Here is a 19459-nt window from a genome sequence, read left to right as displayed (position 1 = left end):
AACAGATGACTTCAATCAGTTTGGAGAATGTTCTGGTAAATTGTTAGATCAGCAGCTGAGTCAGCTATTCCACACATGTGAACTTACCTATAGGAATCATCAACCTCAGCTGCTAAAGTTTTTACACAAAAGGGAGAACAATAAGTTTAGGTATTGGAGAACAGAGGATTCTGGTTGTGGCTTCAATTAGCTCAAGTTTTCTCGGAAATTGTTGGTTTGTATGTCCTCAAAGATCAATGCTGGATAACAGAATCTTGTTCAGAGGAAGAAAAGGATATTAGCAGTTCAATTGCGATAGAGGGCTGCTGCAGAATTGAATTATGTTGATGGTTTTGAATGATAAACTCTTTGATGTATAAACAATAGTACTCTGAATTAATTGAAAAAAATCGCTTGATGTTTGACTGATCTCTTTTATATGAGAATTAATAAAGGTATATATATTTTGGATTATAAAACAAACATCAGGTGCAGTCTTTCTTGTTAATTGAGAATGCATTTCCCAAAAGGAAACGCCCTTGGGAGTGTTCTTTGGAGTTTTAAAGTGGAATCTGGATACTATTTTAAACCGAATGTTTCTCTACGTTTAATTTGACTTGAGGATTAACCCCACATTTGGGTTACTAAGTGCTGCCTTCTCCCAGTATCTCATTGCAGGATGCCCAGTACCCCCTCTCCCATCCGCTTGGCAAAACACTGGAAGAAGCATTTAACCTTTTCCTGCACCCAGACTGAAGGAGCGCCTAGAATAGATTATGCAACGATTGAATGTCCCACTCAAACACACTGCACACACACACCGTTCAATTTTAATTAAAGATCGTAACTGTCAAAGACTGCAAAGTTTTATGCACTCGCAGACTAAAGTTCAGTCTCTTGGCTACAATCCAACACGAAATGACAGTCTATTCTTTCGGCCTGAAGTGGTATTCCTGTTAAACTTGAGGCAAGTATGAATCATTAGCAACGCTTCCAACTCTGGCCCCAAGATTTAAAAGCGCCTGGACTCGAATCGTTAACTTCCGAGGTGTTCTTGTCTTAAAGAGAAAGTTGTCTGTAACTATTGAAGCTAGTGCATATTTCCATAGTCCCTCCCCCTTTTGGGGCTCTCTCCTTTCGAACAGTATCAGTATAAATACGGTCTTTGAATCAGTCGAGTCTTGGACCAGCTGCAAATGTTGCCCGTGCCAGAACCAATGGAGGGATATTCCAGTTCCTTTTTAGCTTATGTGTGTGTGATCACCGTGCTAGGCACTGTTGTTTTCCTGAGGCTGCTCAAGTCTGAAGTACAATTGACTCATCGCCTCATCATTTATGCGATTCTCCTCGTAGCCCTGGAGAGGATCTGTTGCATGTATCTGGCAGCCTTGTCAGGGCTTCTGGTTTTCACTGTTGCATGTTTGCTTGCCTTTCAGTCACTTTCCCCTTCTAAGTTATCTGTGCAGGGGAAGTCTGTGCTCATTACAGGTAAGAGGCACCCTGTTGCTGATTGAAATCAGTGCAAACGTATTGGGATTGTCTGTGGGTAGATTTTTTAAAAATACTGTCCTGTGTATTCGGTAGTAAGAGCTTATCAGTTTGAATTGTGAATGAACTTGGTGTACTTCAGAAGACCAGAAATGATAAAACATCTGTGTTGCAGTGTGGAAATGTTTTAGTGTCTGTGCCTTTTCCCACAGAGGCAAAAGTGCTGCCTCAGACTCATCATTCTGAGTGATACTATTACCTGTGAAACTCCACAGAGTAGGGATCTTATGAGAAAGTTTACTATGCTGAAACTTGGGCACGGCTTCACGCTGTGTTTATATCTGCCTCAAATTACTGGCGTCCTTTCATTAAAAATGACTTTAATGAATTGTTTCTTTAAAGTTGAAGTATTCAATTTTAAAATAAACTAAAGTCTGCTGGCAATCACTTTGCAGGTTTGGTCAAAATTAAGTTGGTCTGGTAGCAGTCTGCAGTGGAGACCTGTTATTTCAGAGATTGTAATGGAGCAGGATGAATATTGCTCATTTTGTGGCTTTGGAATCGGAACATTTGACCAGTTGAAGGAAAAGGGCTTTCCCCTGATTGGTGAGGAACAAAAAACTTAATATCCACCCAGATACAGACATGATTCTCTCTCCTTTACCCTGCCCATTTTCCCTCTTCCCTTCATCCCCACCAATGACAAACTGGCAGCGTTGAAGTAGATCAGCAGAGAGCAGATACCCTTGAATAGGGCACTCCCCTACGGCAATTCTGGCATTCACTTTTTTTTTAAGTGTTTCAAACCATTAAACGTTGTTCCAACTCCAGCCTATTGGTTACCTACCAATCAGCAGCATCCACTCACTCAGAGGCCAGGGATTGATGAATGGGCACTTTCCATTTATAAAAGAGGGCATTTTACACCTTTTGGCATTTTTGTTGTTTTAAATGAATCTATATTGAGTAGAGAATGATTTATGAACAACCAAAATTTGTTAGTTTATAAGCTTATTCCTGTGGGGAAGTGGGCCATTCAGCTTCTTGTGCCTGTTCCACAATTGAATTTGATCTTGGCTTACCTCCACCTTTTAAACTGAACTTTACAGATTTTTATCGAAGTTCCTATTTAACCTGAAATCATAGAAACCCTACAGTGCAGAAGGAGGCCATTCGGCCCATCGAGTCTGCACTGACCACAATCCCACCCAGGCCCTACCCCCACATATTTACCCTCTAATCCCGCTAACCTACGCATCTCAGGACTCTAAGGGGCAATTTTTAACCTGGCCAATCAACCTAACCCGCACATCTTTGGACTGTGGGAGGAAACCGGAGCACCCGGAGGAAACCCACACAGACTGAATGTCCCAGCCAGGAGGAAGTTCCAGATTTCTCTCTCAGGGTGATGAAAGAGGTGGTTCCTGATAACACACTCAATGGTCTTAATTTTATGACCATGCCCCCTCATTCTGGACTCTGGCCACAGGAAATAGTTTCTATCAACCCTAAAAAATCCTCTGATTATCCTGAACACCTCCCAGTAAATTACCTCTTAATCTTCTAAACTCACAGGAATACAAACCTTTTCTATACAACCTGTCCTTGTAATTGAACCCAGTAACCCCAGTATAATTCTGCTGAAATTTTGTGCCCCTCCTGAGATGGATATGCTGCGGTGAGTTGCCCAGAACTGAATGCATTCCACAAGATATGATCTAACCAGAGCTCTATATAAATGCAGCATAACTTTGACCACCTGAGGTTTGGTGTCTGGAGGGGTGGGTGGAAGGAGGCGGTTTGGTGTCTGGGGGGGTGGGTGGAAGGAGGCGGTTTGGTGTCTGGGGGGGTGGGTGGAAGGAGGCGGTTTGGTGTCTGGGGGGTGGGTGGAAGGAGGCGGTTTGGTGTCTGGGGGGGTGGGTGGAAGGAGGCAGTTTGGTGTCGGGGGGGGGCGGGGAGAGGCGGTTTGGTGTGGGCAGGAAGGGGAGAATGTGCTCGCTCTGTTCCACCATTTTGTTTTCCAATGTTGTTATCGATGATCTCCTTCACTTCCAGAAGCAGCTGTGTCCAGACACACTCCCATACTAAAAAAAGTCATTCCCTGTCAGCAAGTTCATGACTGAGTGATTAATCATTGAATGTAGTGATGTTCTATTGTGACTGTGTCCTTTAATGCTGGAAGCGGGCTGCGAGGATATTATTGATATCCAAGATTTTTGGGAGCGGGGAGGAGTGGGGTATGGGGGTGGGGTGTGATGTGGGTGGAAATACTTCCAGATTGCCGTTGGAACAATTGTGAATCACCTTGGCAACAGTTAAAAGTTTCACTGAGGAAAGAGGTCAGATTAGGACAGGCATTTTGTCTGCTGCTATGGGAACATCAGCATTGTGCACCAGTTGCAAAAGTCTTGGGGCGGCACAACTCATCAAACGGGTAACAGTGTAAAGTGGTTCTGAAGTGACAGTTTAAAAATTCCACTCCTTTTCTCACATAGGCAGTTTTCTCTTTTTTTATTGATTGTACTTCAATCATCTTTCTCATCATTTGATGCTCAGAGCCAAGATTTCTTGTTGTTGCATGTCAGAGGCAGCAATGTCTAATCATAGCAGGTAGATTGCCTTTTATCTATTCACAAAATCATAAACACATTCCAAAAATTTGTTTACATTTCTGTGGAGTTGTAACTAAGTCATTTCTCCCCTTATTTCGAGTCACCAGTGAGATTTAAATTGAAAGGCAGTAATGTTCCCTCTTAATCTTTCTCTTTTAATTCAGTGTGCTCTGAAATCTGATTGGGATTTAGATGCAGAAGCTGAAGGAGCATTCACTTTGTTCCATTTATTGACTGAGCAATGAAAATCTAGGTTGTAGGCATATTCCTATTATTGGATGAAATTTGCTTACTTTACTACCTGCGGCACAATGGTTAGCACTGCTGCTTCACAGCTCCAGGGACCTGGATTCGAATCCTGGCTCAGGTCACTGTCTGTGTGGAGTTTGCACATTCTCCCCATGTCTGCGTGGGTTTCCTCCGGGTGCTCCGGTTTCCTCTCAGTCCAAAGATGTGTGGGCTAGGTTGATTGGCCATTCTAAATTGTCCCTTAATGTCTCAGGATGCATAAGTTAGAGGGATTAGTGGGTAAATATGTAGGGATGTGGCGATAGGGCCTGGGTGGGATTGTGGTTGGTGCAGACTCGATGGGCCAAATGGCCTCTTTCTGCGCTGTAGGATTCTCTGATTTACATAGCACATTTAACATAGCCAAATTCTCCAGGGTGCCTCATAGGAATGTAATCAGGGAAACCTCATTGTGAGGCCAGAGCTTGAGAAATGTTACTGAGACAAAGGAGATATCAGATTGGTGGCAAAGAGCTGGATATTCAGAATCATCTTTAAGGTGTCAAGGGAGAGATGGAGGAGTAGGAGAGGATTTCCTCCATCTCAAATAGCTGGCAGTGCTGGGGTAAAGTGATTAATGGAACAAAAGAGGAGCGAGTTGGAGAAACAAGATTTCGACGGGTTGTACAAATGGAGGAGGTGAAAAGACGTAGGGAGGGGTGAGGCCAGAATGAAATTTGAACAGGAAGGTGAGAATTTTAAAACTGAGGCATTGGTAGATTTGAGTCAATATAGGCCAGCAAGCACAGGGGTGCTGTGTGAACTGGACTTTACCCATATCCAAACACTCGAGTTTTGAATAAACTAAGGTGGGAGACTGATTAGGTGCACCTCGGAATATTTGCATCTAGCGATGCCGATAGTGTGAGGGTTTTGGCATTGGATGGACAACATAATGGAGGTGGAATAGGGTCGGAAGCTCAGCTCCAAATCAAATAGGACCCAGATTGCAAACCATCTAGTTTTGCCTGAAGCTTTTGACCTAGGAGAGGTTGGGCTATTGTCAACACGCATTCAACATGCTTAACATGTTAGCAATTAGATTTATTGACTCCTGGCTATCCAATGTGATGAATATTGTTAATAGGGGATTTTCCACATCAGGATGAAAAGAAAGGAATATTTCCAGCATTAAAGTTTTCTCCAGTATAAAAGTTTCCTCCGTTTTATAAATTACAAGGAAGAAAATGAGAACGACCTTGTTTCCATCCCTGACTCCTGGAGATCCTGCTTTTAAGAACTTAACTCAGAAGTGAACACTGAGCTGTTGATGATGGATAGATTGGCCCAAACTTTCCATCTCCCCCTGCATCAGATTTGAGGAGTAATCTAAAGATGCGCTGCAGAATCCCTCTGGTAGGTTTCCAGGTAAGGGTTTACCCGGCAATTGTCCAGATGGGCTAAATTCCCCTGGACAATTGCCCTGGGCTGGGCACCATCTGACAAAACAATTTAAACCGCTAAACTTCAGATGGTTCTGTCAGTTTCATCCTATTAATTACTCTGAGTTGGAAGGAAAAAAGCACATCTGACTCCAGAGTAACTATTTTAAACACCCAGGCCCAATCCCACACCAGCCCCAACCAACCCCCTCCGCAATGATCCAAATTACACCCCCCCCCCCACCCCCCCCCACACAATGTCCAAACCCCCCCACACCCCTTTCACTTGCCTTCCCTCTTTCAGCAGGCCTTTAAACTCACCTACTTTACAGCAACTAGTGCCATAAAAAGGGGACGTGTTTTCCGTCACTCCATTCACTTCACCGCTGGAGCTGTGGATGTGCTTGGCTATTGAGTCTCACCCAGTCTGAGTCAGGAATGTCGGGAGTGACAGGCGCTTTACCATTTAACCACGGAAGTCACTACAGAGCCAATCCACCACCGATTGCCAGTCTGAGGAAGTTAACGGGCAATTGAGTTCTCGGTCTCCCCATGGTGGCTATTGGTGCAGTTCCTATGTCTTCAGCTTTGGGAAACACACTGATGCTGGCCAGTGCAGGGATCATTTTCTTTCTCTTTCTCTGCGACTATTAGTGGTTTAAATTCTGCTCTGGAATGTAAGTGTTTGGGACAACTTTAGGACCCTCAATATTCTATGAAGCTGCTTTTAATTGAAGTGGTTCTCCAATATAAACAAAAAAACTGACAGCTGAGACAGTGCTAATCGTAAGTTATTCATTGAAGGCTCAAGCAAAGTGTAAAAATCTGTCAACAAGTGTCATTTGGTATTGCCTTGTCAAAAGAAGTTGTAACATGATGAAATCCAGAGATGGGAGTGCTTTCTCCTTTGTTCTTGTATCATTTTTGTACAATTGTGTTGCATTTTAATTTGATATTATCGACCCTTCCAACACAGTAGTGTTTACTAGTAGAAGTGTTTCCTTCTGAAATGAATGAAGTTTGCGTAAACTGACATGAAATAGCATGGGATCATTCTCTGATGGTTAGAAGAAAATAATTTTTGGAATTGGGAAATGGGAGGATTCTTACAATTCTGGAGATCTGACACAACAATAGTGTTTTGTACTGGGATCTTCCTGTACATCACGGTGGCACAGTGGTTAGCACTGCTGCCTCACAGCACCAGAGATCCAGGTTCAATTCCGGCCTCGGGAGTATGTGCAAACTCCGCACAGACATTCTCCCTGTGTCTGTGGGTTTCCTCCGGGTGCTCTGGTTTCCTCCCACAGTCCAAAGATGTGCGGGTTAGGTGGATTGGCCATGCTAAATTGTCCCTTAGTGTCAGGGGGAGTGACTAGCTAGAGTAAAGGTATGGGGTTATGGGAATATGGTCTGGGTGGGATTGTGGTCGTGCAGACTCGATGGGCTGAATGGCCTCCTTCTGCACTGTAGGGTTCTATGATTTACATTGTTCAACAGTCTTCATGGAGCAAACAAAAAATTGCTCATGTGGCACTCAGCAATGAAAAGAGTTAAATCTTTCCATTTACTCATGATCAGATCGACAGTTCAAAGAAATTTCCTGTTTGTCCAGATCCTCTAAGTGATCCAGTTCACTGCCTCCCTCATTATTCTATAGCTCAATGAGGACATTAACTAACTATGTTCCTGTTTGCAAAGCTGAGCACTTGGTTGTAAAGAAGTGAGTATATACCTATCAGACTTTAATTGTTGTTTTTTGAAAGTGCCAGAGCTATTTCAATATCTATCAAAACAGCATTACTTTCTATGAAGTTCAAAAATATGCTTCATTGTCAGTGATTGAATAGCATTGATGCCACAAAGTTGGCATTGAATTTCCCATTTTCTCCTGGAGTTGCCGAAAGAGGTAGTGGGTATCATACCTCGCCCATGTACACTATTCTTCATGCTGATGGTCTTGAGTCAATTAACATGTAGTTTGCCTGTGGCCCAGAGGTGTGTGGCATGGGTTCACAATAATCGTTCACAACAATATTGGGGAGTTGTGCCCTCTTGCAGATTGGGTGGATGTTCAAATTTCCCCAGCACTGTTGAGAATGGAACAGGCAGTTCCCTCAAGGTCATGGCTCTCATCCCTCCCTTGACCAGGGCCAGTTTAAATAGAGATTGGTTGTTCATTTCAGAATTGTGGGTTAATGTTGATGCTGAATGACTGACTGCCCTGGATTTTTGCACATGTTGCTGCATTTCAAGAATAAAGAAGTGGTTCCGGGCGTGAAATGAATGCTTTGTGACATTTTGAGATGAAATAGATTTACAACCTAAATAACAGAGTTTAAAATCCTCTGCACTTTCTGCACAGTCTGATAGAAGTGTGGAGGAGATGTCCAAGCAATCTGCTCCCTAACTTCTCTGGCTATTCCCCTGTGGCCAATGTCACCCACATCAAGGGGACCATGGCCAGTGGATTTCTGGACCAGAGATTCCTTGGGAATCTGCTGGTGGACTAGTGCGCCCACTGAGCAGAGGATGTACAAGACTGACAGAACTACTAACATGTCTTTAGTTGAAGTTGTGGACGACATGGTGGCACAGTGGTTAGCACTGCTACCTCAATTCTGGCCTTGTGTGACGGTGTGGTGTTTGCGTGTCCTCCCTGTGTTTGCATGGATTTCCGCTGGGTGGTCCGGTTTCCTCCCACACTCCAAAGATGTACGGGTTAGGTGGATTGGCCGTGCTAAATTGACTCTTAGAGTACAAAGATGTGTAGGCTAGGCCGATTAGCCATGCTAAGTGCATGGGGTTGTGGGAGTGGGGCAGAGAGGAGGGTCTGGCTAAGATGCTCTGTCGGAGAGTCGGTGCAACTTTGAAGGGCTGAATGGCCTCTTTCTGCATTGTTGGGGTTCAATGGTTCTGAGGTTGACCTGTACCCAAACTATGTTCTACTCCTCCTGCTGTGTCCAACCCTAATCCCCAGCCTCTTTATAAATGACAGCCAGTCTCTCTCGCATGTTGCAACCTTTCTTCAAATAGTGGGCACCCAAGTGATACAGCTACCTGCCTTTATTTATTAAAGTTAGGGAACCCATGCCTACCACAGGCTCCAGTAAATGTTCCTGCCATTTATGCCAGGTGATTACTTCCATGGAATATTGGGGCCCAAGAATCGAGGATCACAGCTGAGCTCCCCCAACATCGGTTCGGGCACAAGAAGCTTGATTTCCTTTCGCTTTTTTTAGCCAGCGGAGGTTTTTCATACCACTCCCTGTCAGGGATGGGCTAATGCAGCATGGGAAAGGGTACAAGATGCTGCTGCTTTGCATCATGCCACATTCCATCTTTGAACAATTATGGTGGCGTTGACAATAATTTAGATGTTATTGCATGTCCTGACTAAGAACGGGTGATTTCTCAAATTCCCCTTCAGCAGAGTTTTATTTTAAAAAAATAAACTTGCTTTTTAAGGAACCAGACCCCACACACAAGTGATGATAACATCAATTATATAGATACTTTTTTCAGGAAAAACAAATTTAGTTTCTTACAAGGAAAATCGGATTACAGAAAGATAAGAGTTTAGAAACCAGTTTTGTACTCCCTTCAGTACATAGCATTCCAAATGATTGTTTTTCAAATTGTGCCATAAGTTTTTTTTTGAAACATTAGCTCTTCTTTTAAAAAGGAAGTTTTCACAAATTGAGATTTTGGTGATGGGTGAAGGGGTTGTGTTTGGAACAAGAGCATCGTAATGGAGTGACCCTCAGAAGGTCATAGAAATCATAGAAACCCTACAGTGCAGAAGGAGGCCGTTCGGCCCATCGAGTCTGCACCGACCACAATCCCACCCAGGCCCTACCCGCACATATTTACCCGCTAATCCCTCTAACCTACGCATCCCAGGACTCTAAGGGGCAATTTTTAACCTGGCCAATCAACCTAACCCACACATCTTTGGACTGTGGGAGGAAACCGGAGCACCCGGCGGAAACCCACGCAGACACGAGGAGAATGTGCAAACTCCACACAGACAGTGACCCGAGCCTGGAATCGAACCCAGGACCCTGGAGCTGTGAAGCAGCAGTGCTAACCACTGTGCTACCGTGCCGCCCATTGAGAGTCAACCACATTGCTGCGGCTCTGGAGTCACATGTAGGCCAGACCAGGTAAGGGCGGCAGATTTCCTTCCCTAAAGGACATTAGTGAAATAGCTGAGTTTTTTCAACAATGGTCTCATGATCATCAGTAGATTCTTAATTCCAGATCATTTTTTAAAATTGAATTCAAATTCCACATTGTCGAAGTATAACTCAGTTAATGGAACATTGGGACCAATTGTCTCCCCGAAAGATCAATGTCTAACAATAAATGAGAACAGGTTTGGTTAGTCGACTTTTCAATAAGCAGTGGGAGTGCAATCTGGGACATACTTTGCACTATGTCACAGGACAGTGGAATTTCTGGGCTATGTCTGCAGCTGCTCCTGAAACTGTGTGACACTTTTAGCAATCTTCTTTCATTCCTGAGCCATTTGAATGCAGCCCAGCCTAAAACAGTGACGATGGTACCTCTTCACAGCTGTCTAGGCCCTTCACTGAAATGAGGTTGTGCAATCTCGAACCTGTTTCCAAGTGGGCAGGAATCCACAGCACAAAGCTGCCCATAACTTTGCACTAATTGACAGTAAATTGGCAGTTTTGCTCTGAGGCCTTAAAATGTGGCTAGAATGAGAAATGGAAATATTGTTTTCAAAGGGCTGTATTTCAGGCACTTTCCTCGGGTAGTGTCAGTGGATCGGAACTGTCAATGTTGCCTGTCAGTAACAGAAATGCTCCATTCTCCAGCACTGTCATCCCGTAGCTCAATAGAACTAAATACACAAAATAGTTCCGACATCGAAACTAGGAATTTGGCTTGGCAGCCATAGGAAATAAAATAAATGGAGCTGATTTATCCAACGTTCTTGGTCATTTCAGCTCGCCACAGAGAGCACGATCCAGAATACTACAACCAGGCTGCCTTCTCCGGGCGGCAGCTGTGAGTCAGTGGTCTCTCTCAGAAGGTCATGGGTTCAAGTCACTGCACCGACTGAGCGCAAAATCCAGATTGAGATCTTGTTGTGATGCCGAAGGTATCACAATGCCAGAGGTGCCATCTTTCAGAATGGATGTCAAACTTGCCCTTGCTGCAATAACTCATCCCTGACAGACCCTTGCCCATGCTGCATTAGCTCATCCCTGACATACCCGTGCCCATGCTGCATTAACTCATCCCTGAGGTATCCTTGCCCATGCTGCATTAAACTCCTCCCTGACGTACCCTTGCCCATGCTGCATTAGCTCATCCCTGAGGTATCCTTGCCCATGCTGCATTAACTCCTCCCTGACAGACCCTTGCCCATGCTGCATTAGCTCATCCCATATCCTACACTTACCCCTACATCTCCCTTCCAGAATCATGATGGGGTTTCCTGGTACTCTCCTTCCATCCCACCAGCCTCCACTTTCAATGGGTCATTTTCACCTTGTGATATAACCACCATTTTCCCTCCATTTCAACATTCTGAAGCGATTAATCCCTCCGTGACAGCCTGGTTGTTCTTAGTCACCTGCTTTCCTTCCCATGCAAGCACAGAGAAGCAACCTCTGCCCTTTAGCCTCCACCTTCTTGCCATCCAAGGCCCCAAACACTCCTTCCAGATAGAATAGTGCTTTACCTATACTTTCAATTCAGTAGAATGTACTTGCTGCTGACAATGTGATCTCTCTACACGGGGAAGTCAAACGCAGACTGGGTAACCACTTTGCTGAACACATCTATTGGGTTCACAAGTGTGACTCTGAGCTTCTGGCCACCCGGCATTTTAATTATTGGCCTTTTTCCCTCCCTGCCCTCTCTATCCTTGGTTTCCTGCAATGTACCATAAAGTTCAATATACACTCGAGGAACGGCACCTGATCTTTCAGTTTGTCTCTTTACAGCCTTCTGGAGTCGAAGTTGTATTTAAATATTTTAGATCATAAGCATTGCCCTCATTTAGGTTTCCCTGTTTGGGTGACAACTGTGGTTGATGATTCTGTATTCTGTTTCCTTCCATTCCTCTTGGGTGTTTTTTTTTCATTTATCCCATTTGCATTTTTGCCTTGCATCCATTATCTGTTTTGTCACTTAATTTCTGCAGGCTTTCCAGACCTTCCCATGTCTGTTCTTCGTGTATCCTCCCCACCCCAATACTTCCCAACCTCTCTACTTGCTTAAAAGCTGTTAAATCCCTAACATTTTCCAATTCTAACAAAAAGTCATCAACCTTTACATTAAAACGTTAACTCTGTTTCCCCCTCCATGGATGCAGTTTTGTTTGGGTGGAGGTGTGGGTAAGAGTGGTTTTCTTTGACTCTTCAGTGATATCCGTTCCGCAAATGATAAAACTGAAATCACGAAATGAAATTTGAACAATTATCCTTCATGTTTTGTGTGTGTTGAGATAGTTGGAGTCATTGCCCATTGCTGCTTCAGGGTTCCCCCAGACTTTCAAACGATCCAAAACTGTGATAGGAATTCTAGTCAATAAATCCAGCCCTCCCCAACCAAGATTGAGCTAGTGTGGCAACAAGACAGTAATTTATCACTGCAGGTTAAGGTCCAGTGTACAATATTTTATTCAACCCGTTCAATAAAATAAGTAAGTTCTTAACTGTTATTTTATCATTGTGACACCCCAGTCACAAAGTAATTTTGTTTCTCCAGAGGAACATTGATTTAAGAGTTTATTGGAGCAATCCAGCTTTTTAAAATTCCTCCCTAGAGATGTGAAAGTTGCTGGCAAAGCTAATATTTATTACCCATTCCTAATTGCCATTGAGATGATGGTGGTGAGCTGCATTCTTAAACCGCTGCAGTCCATGTAGTGTACGTACATCCACTGTGCTGGTAGGGAGGGAGTTCCAGGATTTTGACCCAGCGACACTGAAGGAATGGCAATATATTTCTAAATCAGTACGGTGAATGACTTGGAAGGGAACTTGCAGTTAGTGATGTTCCCATGCATCTGCTGTCCTTCAAGGGGTAGAAGTCGTGGGTTTGGAAGCTGCTATCGAAGGAGCTTTAAGTTGCTGTTGCAGTGCAATTTATAGATGGTACTCCTTGTTGCTACTGTAAGTCTGTGGTGGAGGGAGTGGATGTTGAAAGTGGTGGATGGGGAGCCAACCAAGTGGACTGCTTTGTCTTGGATGGTGTCAAGCTCTTGAGTGTTGTTGGAGCTTCACTTATCCAGGCATAGATGGTGGACAGGCTTTGGGGAGTCAGGGGGTGAGTTACTCATCACTGAATTGCCAGCCTCTGACCTGTTCTTGTAGCCATATTGTTGACCCAGTTCAGTTTCTGTTCAGTGGTAACCCCCAGGATGTTGATGGTGGGGATTCAGTGATAGTACCATTGAATTTCACAGAAATTATTAGCTTCTATCGATATGGTGATTGTCATTGTCTGGCACTTGTGTGGATGGATGTCACTTTTGTTATGGACCCCAGGAGAAAGAAATACTTATCTTTGGGATTGGGCTTCAGAGTCTGGGAGCTACAAGTCCCAGTGGGCCACATTGGTTTTTGACCTGCATCAGCCTCGAATGGCCATTAATGTGCAGATTGCTTCTTCTGCTGACCTTTGGCTTCTGTGCATTTGACAGCCAGAGAATGGCCGCATTTGCACAGTTGGAGATATTCTTATCTTCAGGCCAGGAGCCAACCTTGCACACACGCACAGCTTGTCCTTTTTGTGTAACACAGAGGGATCCCTGCACCTGCGCAGAAGAAAAAAATAACAAGTGAGACAGGGGCAAAAGATCAGACATCATCGCACAGGACGAGCAGAATTAGAGCTGCAGAGAAGATTTCCCAGGGAAACAGGAGAAAGTCCCAGAAACCAGGGACTGGGGACAAAAATCTCAGGAAAACACTGAAATCTAGGAACATGAACTGGAATCTGGAACAGACCCTGTTCAGTGACATTAAGAAGATTGGCAGTGTAAGGCTCCAAGTTTAAAAAGAGAAAACTGCAGGATGCTGACTTAAAGCAAAATAGAGCAAGAAGCCAGAAGATTTCCTATTCTTGTACTCCAATCCCCTTGAAATAAGGACCAACATTCCATTAGTCTTCCTGATTTATCTGCTGCACCTGTGTGCTAGCATTCTGTGCTGTGTGCACAAATACCCCCCCCCCCCCCCCCCAAGTCCCTTTTGTGTTGCAGTTTTTTCTCCATTTAAATAATATTCTGTTTTGTTCTCCCTTCCAAAATGAACAACTTTACATTTTCCTACATTATACTCCATTTGCTAACATTTTGCCACTTGCAAATGATTTACAAAGAGATGTTGATAGGTTAAGTGTCTCTCTTGCAACTTGCCTTTCCACCAGAGACCTGCGGTATGGTTTGATGGGCAGTTTTTGTGATGTGATCCTCAGATTTGTGCTGAATTCGGACTCGCTTCCATCAACAACTTGTGTATTTGATTTCAATTTCTTCTACAACTAACTTCACACTGGCTACCAATCGTGCAGGAAATCAATGGCAGAATATTTGTCTCCAGTCCTTTTTGGAAAACACTAACTCGATAATATTTAAAAAGTAAAAGATTTATTCCATATGAACCTTTTGAAATATGCTTTTACTTCCATTGAAATCCTGCAGGAACTGTTGAATATGGTGAAGATCTCACGCACGCACACACAAGCACATATACATACACACACACCAAATGTTGATATATTGTCTGTGACAACAGTAGTTCATGTATAGTTTAGCTTTTTTAAAAAAAGCTTTATTCTGTAGGCAGTCAGTGGTGTAAAAAGGGTTGTAATATCAAGTTAATTACTCATTTCAGCTAGCAAGTTGTTACTTTGCTAGAGCTAATGAACTTCTGTTTACACAAGTGTCGTTGGGGAAGTTGACTGACAAGGTAATGTGGTTAACATGCAGAGCTAGATCAGTAGTGGGGAAAAATTAGGCAGTTGCTTTTGGAGGTCTGCTAAAGTCAGCGGGATGTGCAGGCTGTTCCTGAGAATTCACACTCTCCACAAAATCTCTCTGAAAGCTTCAAGACCATTAGCACAATTTATAGCAAGTATACCTGGGTTTGCTAACTGTATTTAATTGAAAATGATTTTGATAAGCATGAATGTGGCTTATTTGGAACTGGAACAGTTATAAGCTAGGAAGTAAAGTTGCTTCCTTTTTTAAATATTGTTCAATGTGTTAATGGTTCAGCTGATTCATTTGTTAGAATTATATTTAAACTATGTTATTAAGTAAAGTTTGTTTCACTATAAAACATCCATACTTTGTCAGCGGAATCACTCCTGGAGAGAAATATGCTATCCTTATATTTATGCCTAAAAAGAAATGTTGGGGTCTCGTCTGACTTTCTAGTGTAACTTGAGGCTCTGGTCCAGCACTCTATAACAAGTCCAATAACTGCATGGTATTAAAGGATAGGAAAACACTGATGGTTGACCAGTTGCTGTTTCAGTTTGGACGTTGTTGCACCATGTATGATGATGATATCCCTTCTGTCGGAGGTTTGAGGTTCATGAATACAAAAGCCAATAATGTTGTTTGCGAGCACGCAAACTAGTTTGGAGCCCAGGTGTAACTTGCATTCTGTGCAGATGTAGAGATCAAATCCTTGCTCATACATCATATCAAAACATGATAAAGGACATCATCCAGTCTAGAACTAACACTGCTGGTAGATGACAACCATAGTCTCGCCTATATTGAATATTTCATAGCTGCATCAGGAACCTTTAGATTGCCACCATTTCTCAGAAAGGACCAACACTGGGAAATTGTTCTGGATGCAGGGGATAAGATTTCCCAGCTGGTCACTCGGTTTTAGGAACTCTGCACAGGCCCTTGGACTGGTCTGAAGTCATGGTGCCCACTGAGTGCCATTGTGCATTATTGTCAACCCCTCCATTGTCAATATTATTTGAACCATCCTGATGGAGAAATATATGGAAGAAAGCCTTTATATAGTGCCTCTCGTAACCCCCAGATATATCAAAGTTTTTTGTTTGTAACTAGTTGAGTACTTTTGAGATGTAGATCACTCTTGCAATGTGGGAGACATGGCAACCAGTTTGTGCACAGAAAGCTCCCATAAACAGCCATGTGACAAAATGACCAGATAATCTGGTTGTGATGTTAATTGAGGGATAAATGTTGGCCAGGACACTTCAGATCCCCCTCGGCCCACTATTCTTCGAAATAGTATCGCGCGCTCTCCACCTGTGAGAGCAGCTGGAACCTTTGAATTACAAAGTGCTCCACTATAATTTACCTTTTTCCTTCCAATTGATCGATTTGAGGGAGGCAGCGCAGTCCGTGATTCATTTACCAGTCCAGGCAGAAATTGCAAACGGTCTCAGTAGCTGGAAATTAAAATGCACCAGAAATCACGGCGGGTCCTGCTTCTGTAAGCCTAAGAATTAAAAAATATTGGGGTGTGAACATTTAGAGGGGTGGGGGGGGGGGGGTAGACTGTGGGGTGCTGGTTTCTAGGGCTGTGAACATGATGCTGAGATCATCTTAAAGATGAGTGTTTACCCTTGTGAGAACGAAGGGCAACAGGACTTGCAGGGGAGGGTGGTAAATACAATTTTCATCTTGGGTGGTCAGGTTGAATGGCGGTGATGAAGAATTCCCTCCGGATGCTGCGAAGCACATTAGAGAAGAGGGATTATGAGAAAAGGACAGAAAAAGGAATCCCAAAGCCAGGCATATAAATAGTAAAAGGGTGGTCAGAGGAGTATGGCTGACGAAGGACCTGAAAGGAGGTTTACACATGGAGCAGGGGCACAGCTGAGCTATTAAATGAATACTTTGCATCCATCTTTACCGAGGAGGTAGATGCTACCTAGGCCATGGTGACAGACAAGGGTGCATCTAAGGGGATTGAAGGAAGTGAGAATGGAAATTGCAGGGGCACTGAGTCTCTAGACTCAGGGAAGGTGCCAGAGCACGAGAGAATTGCAAATGTTATGGCTTTGTTCAAAAAAGGTTATAAGGATAACCACACCAATTACAGAGCAGTCAGTTTAACCTCAGTTAACTCTCAGGTGGGCAAACTTCCTAAAACAATTATTTGGATAGAATTAGTAGCCACTTGGAAAAATGTGGGGTGATTAGGAAGAACCAGCATGGATTTCCAAAGGGGAAATTGTGTTCAACAAACTTGCTTGATTTTTTTTTTGAAGAGGTAACAAAGGTTCGATGAGGGTAATGCTGTTGATGTGGCGTACCAGGACTTTCACAATGCCCTATGTGAGAAAGTTATCACTCATGGAATAAAAGCGGCTGTAGCAACATGGATGCAATATTGGCTGAATAATGGTCAATGGATACTTTTGAGGGCTGGAGGAAGGCTTGTAGTTGTGTTCCCCAGAGGGTCAGTATTGGGATTCTTGCTTTTCTTGATGTATATTAATGACCTAGTCCTTGGGGACAGTTTCAAAGTATGTGGATGATATAAAGCTTGGAAATATTGTAAAAACTTGAAAAGGACATATTTGATTTGGTGGAGTGGGCAGATAGGTGGCAAATGAAGTTCAATGTGGAGAAGTAATGGCAATGTATTTTGGTAGGGTGAACATGGAGAAACAAGCAGGAGGGAGAAATGTGGGTATACATTGCATAAATCATTGAAGGTTGCAGGACAGGTGGAGAGAGCAGTTAATAAAATGGGGCGGCATGATGGCACAGTGGTTAGCACTGCTGCCTCTCCGCTCCAGGGACATGGGTTCGATTCCTGGCTTGGGTCACTGTCTGTGTGGAATTTGCACGTTCTCCCGTGTCTGCATGGGTTTCTTCCGGGTGCTCCGGTTTCCTCCCACAGTCCAAAGATATGCGGGTTAGGTTGATTGGCCATATTAAATTGCCCCTTAGTGTCCCAGGATGTGTGGATTAGTGGAGTAAATATGTGGGCTAGGGGTAAGGCCTGGGTGGGATTATGGTCGGTGCAGACTCGATGGGCCAAATGGCCTCCTCCTGCACTGTAGGGTTTCTATGATTCTATGATTTCTAAAGCATATAGTAATCTGGACTTTATTAATAGGTCATGATGTGGAGATGCTGGCGTTGGACTGGGGTAAACACAGTAAGAGTTTTAACAACACCAGGCTAAAGTCCAAAAGGTTTATTTGGTAGCAAATGCCATTAGCTTTTGGAGCCCTGCCAGGGCTCTGAAAGCTAATGGCATTTGCTACCAAATAAACCTGTTGGACTTTAGCCTGGTGTTGTTAAAACTCTTACTTTATTAATAGGGGCATAGGGTGCGATCTTACCTGCTGTTCATGCCACACTCCTGCTGCTGCGTGGTCAGGGAATTTAGCAGCCAGCCAAATCTCCTTCACTGCAGCAGGATGGGAAAATTCCACCGTGTGAACAGTGATAAGATTCCGGCCATAGTGTGCAAGAGCAAGGAAGTTAGACTGAACTTGTACAAGACACTAGTTAGACTTCAGCTGGAACATTGTGTACAGTTCTGGGCACTGGATGTAAACACTTTGGAGAATGTGCAGGAGAGGTTTACAAGAATGGTTCCAGGGATGAGAAACTCTAGTTATGAGGATAGATTTGAGACTGTTCTTCCTGGAGAGAAGAAGGCTAAGAGGAGATTTGGAGATTTCAAAATCCTGAAAGGCTGGACAGAGTAGATCGGGAGAAACTGTTCCCGCTTGTAAAAGGATCAAGAGCAAGCGGGCACAGATTTAAAATGATTTATAAAAGAAGCAAATGTAATGTGTGAAAAAGCTTTTTCACACAACGAGTGGTTGGGGTTTGGAATGCACTGCCTGGAAGTGTAGTGGAGGGAGTTTCAATCAAGGCATCAAGCAGGCAGTAGATGATTTGAATAGAAACAATATGCAGAGGGACAGGGAAAAGACCGCACCAAGTCACGATTCTTATTTGGAGAGCTGATGCAGACACAATGATTAAATGGCCTCCTTGTGTCCCGTTACAATCCTGTGAAAAGCAGAACCTGGAACAAAAACTTGCACTTGCATAATATCTTGAATATGGCGAAACGTTCCAAGCTTCACGGCAGCTTAGGCATCTGAAGGGAAGCAGTTAACTGGCAGAATGGTCTTTTTCTTGTGCTGTCTCTGTATTTGTCTCGCTCTTATAAACAATAGGAAGAAAACCTCTGTTTTGAAAGCTATGCAACCAATTGGCACTGAAGCACAAGAACAATTGCTTTTGGTTATTAATGCTTTAAGCACAATATCCAAGTCTAAATGATTTGGCATAAATTCAGATACATTTCAAAAGAGATATGTCAAGGTGAATGATCTTTAGGAACATTATGTAACAGTCCTTGGGTGTTCGCTCAAGTGTGAAATGTTAATGAGATATGAATTTGTATCTGATCTGAGAACTCTGTCCTACAATCATTCCCTTCCATCCCCTTTAGTTGTTGCATTGACCAATCCAGCTGCCTCATTCTGCTTTGTAGCAGATATGATTTTATGTTAAACAACAGCACTGTAACAGAGAGAGGTCACAATGTAAATGCATTAATCGGAGGGAAAAGATTACTTTTCAACCAAGCAAAGCTCACAAGTGGGGAGGCGAATTAAAAAAGATTCTTCACTTCCATTTATTCTCGTCGTGGTAATTACACTCTCCCACCTTGTCCCTCATTTTCTCTCTTC

General features: G+C 43.4%; 1 protein-coding gene across 2 annotated transcripts in view; it reads left to right on the top strand.

The window, feature by feature from the left end:
* Positions 1 to 19459, top strand: part of hsd11b2 (hydroxysteroid (11-beta) dehydrogenase 2) — a 167881-nt gene that overhangs the window by 95351 nt on the left and 53071 nt on the right. Inside the window, exon 1 of one of the 2 annotated variants that reach the window (XM_078210991.1) lies at positions 1113 to 1467. The exons of the other annotated variant lie outside the window; for it this stretch is intronic. Coding sequence (XP_078067117.1) covers positions 1176 to 1467 — 292 coding nt within the window. The 5' untranslated portion in view covers positions 1113 to 1175. Of the gene's footprint in view, positions 1 to 1112; positions 1468 to 19459 lie in introns of those variants that run through there. 2 annotated transcript variants of the gene reach the window in all.

The sequence above is a fragment of the Mustelus asterias genome, chromosome 4, assembly GCF_964213995.1.
Source record: "Mustelus asterias chromosome 4, sMusAst1.hap1.1, whole genome shotgun sequence".
NCBI classification, from domain to species: Eukaryota; Metazoa; Chordata; class Chondrichthyes; order Carcharhiniformes; family Triakidae; genus Mustelus; species Mustelus asterias.
The sequence above is the reverse complement of the archived record's forward strand: the minus strand, read 5'-3'. Positions and strand labels throughout refer to the sequence as shown.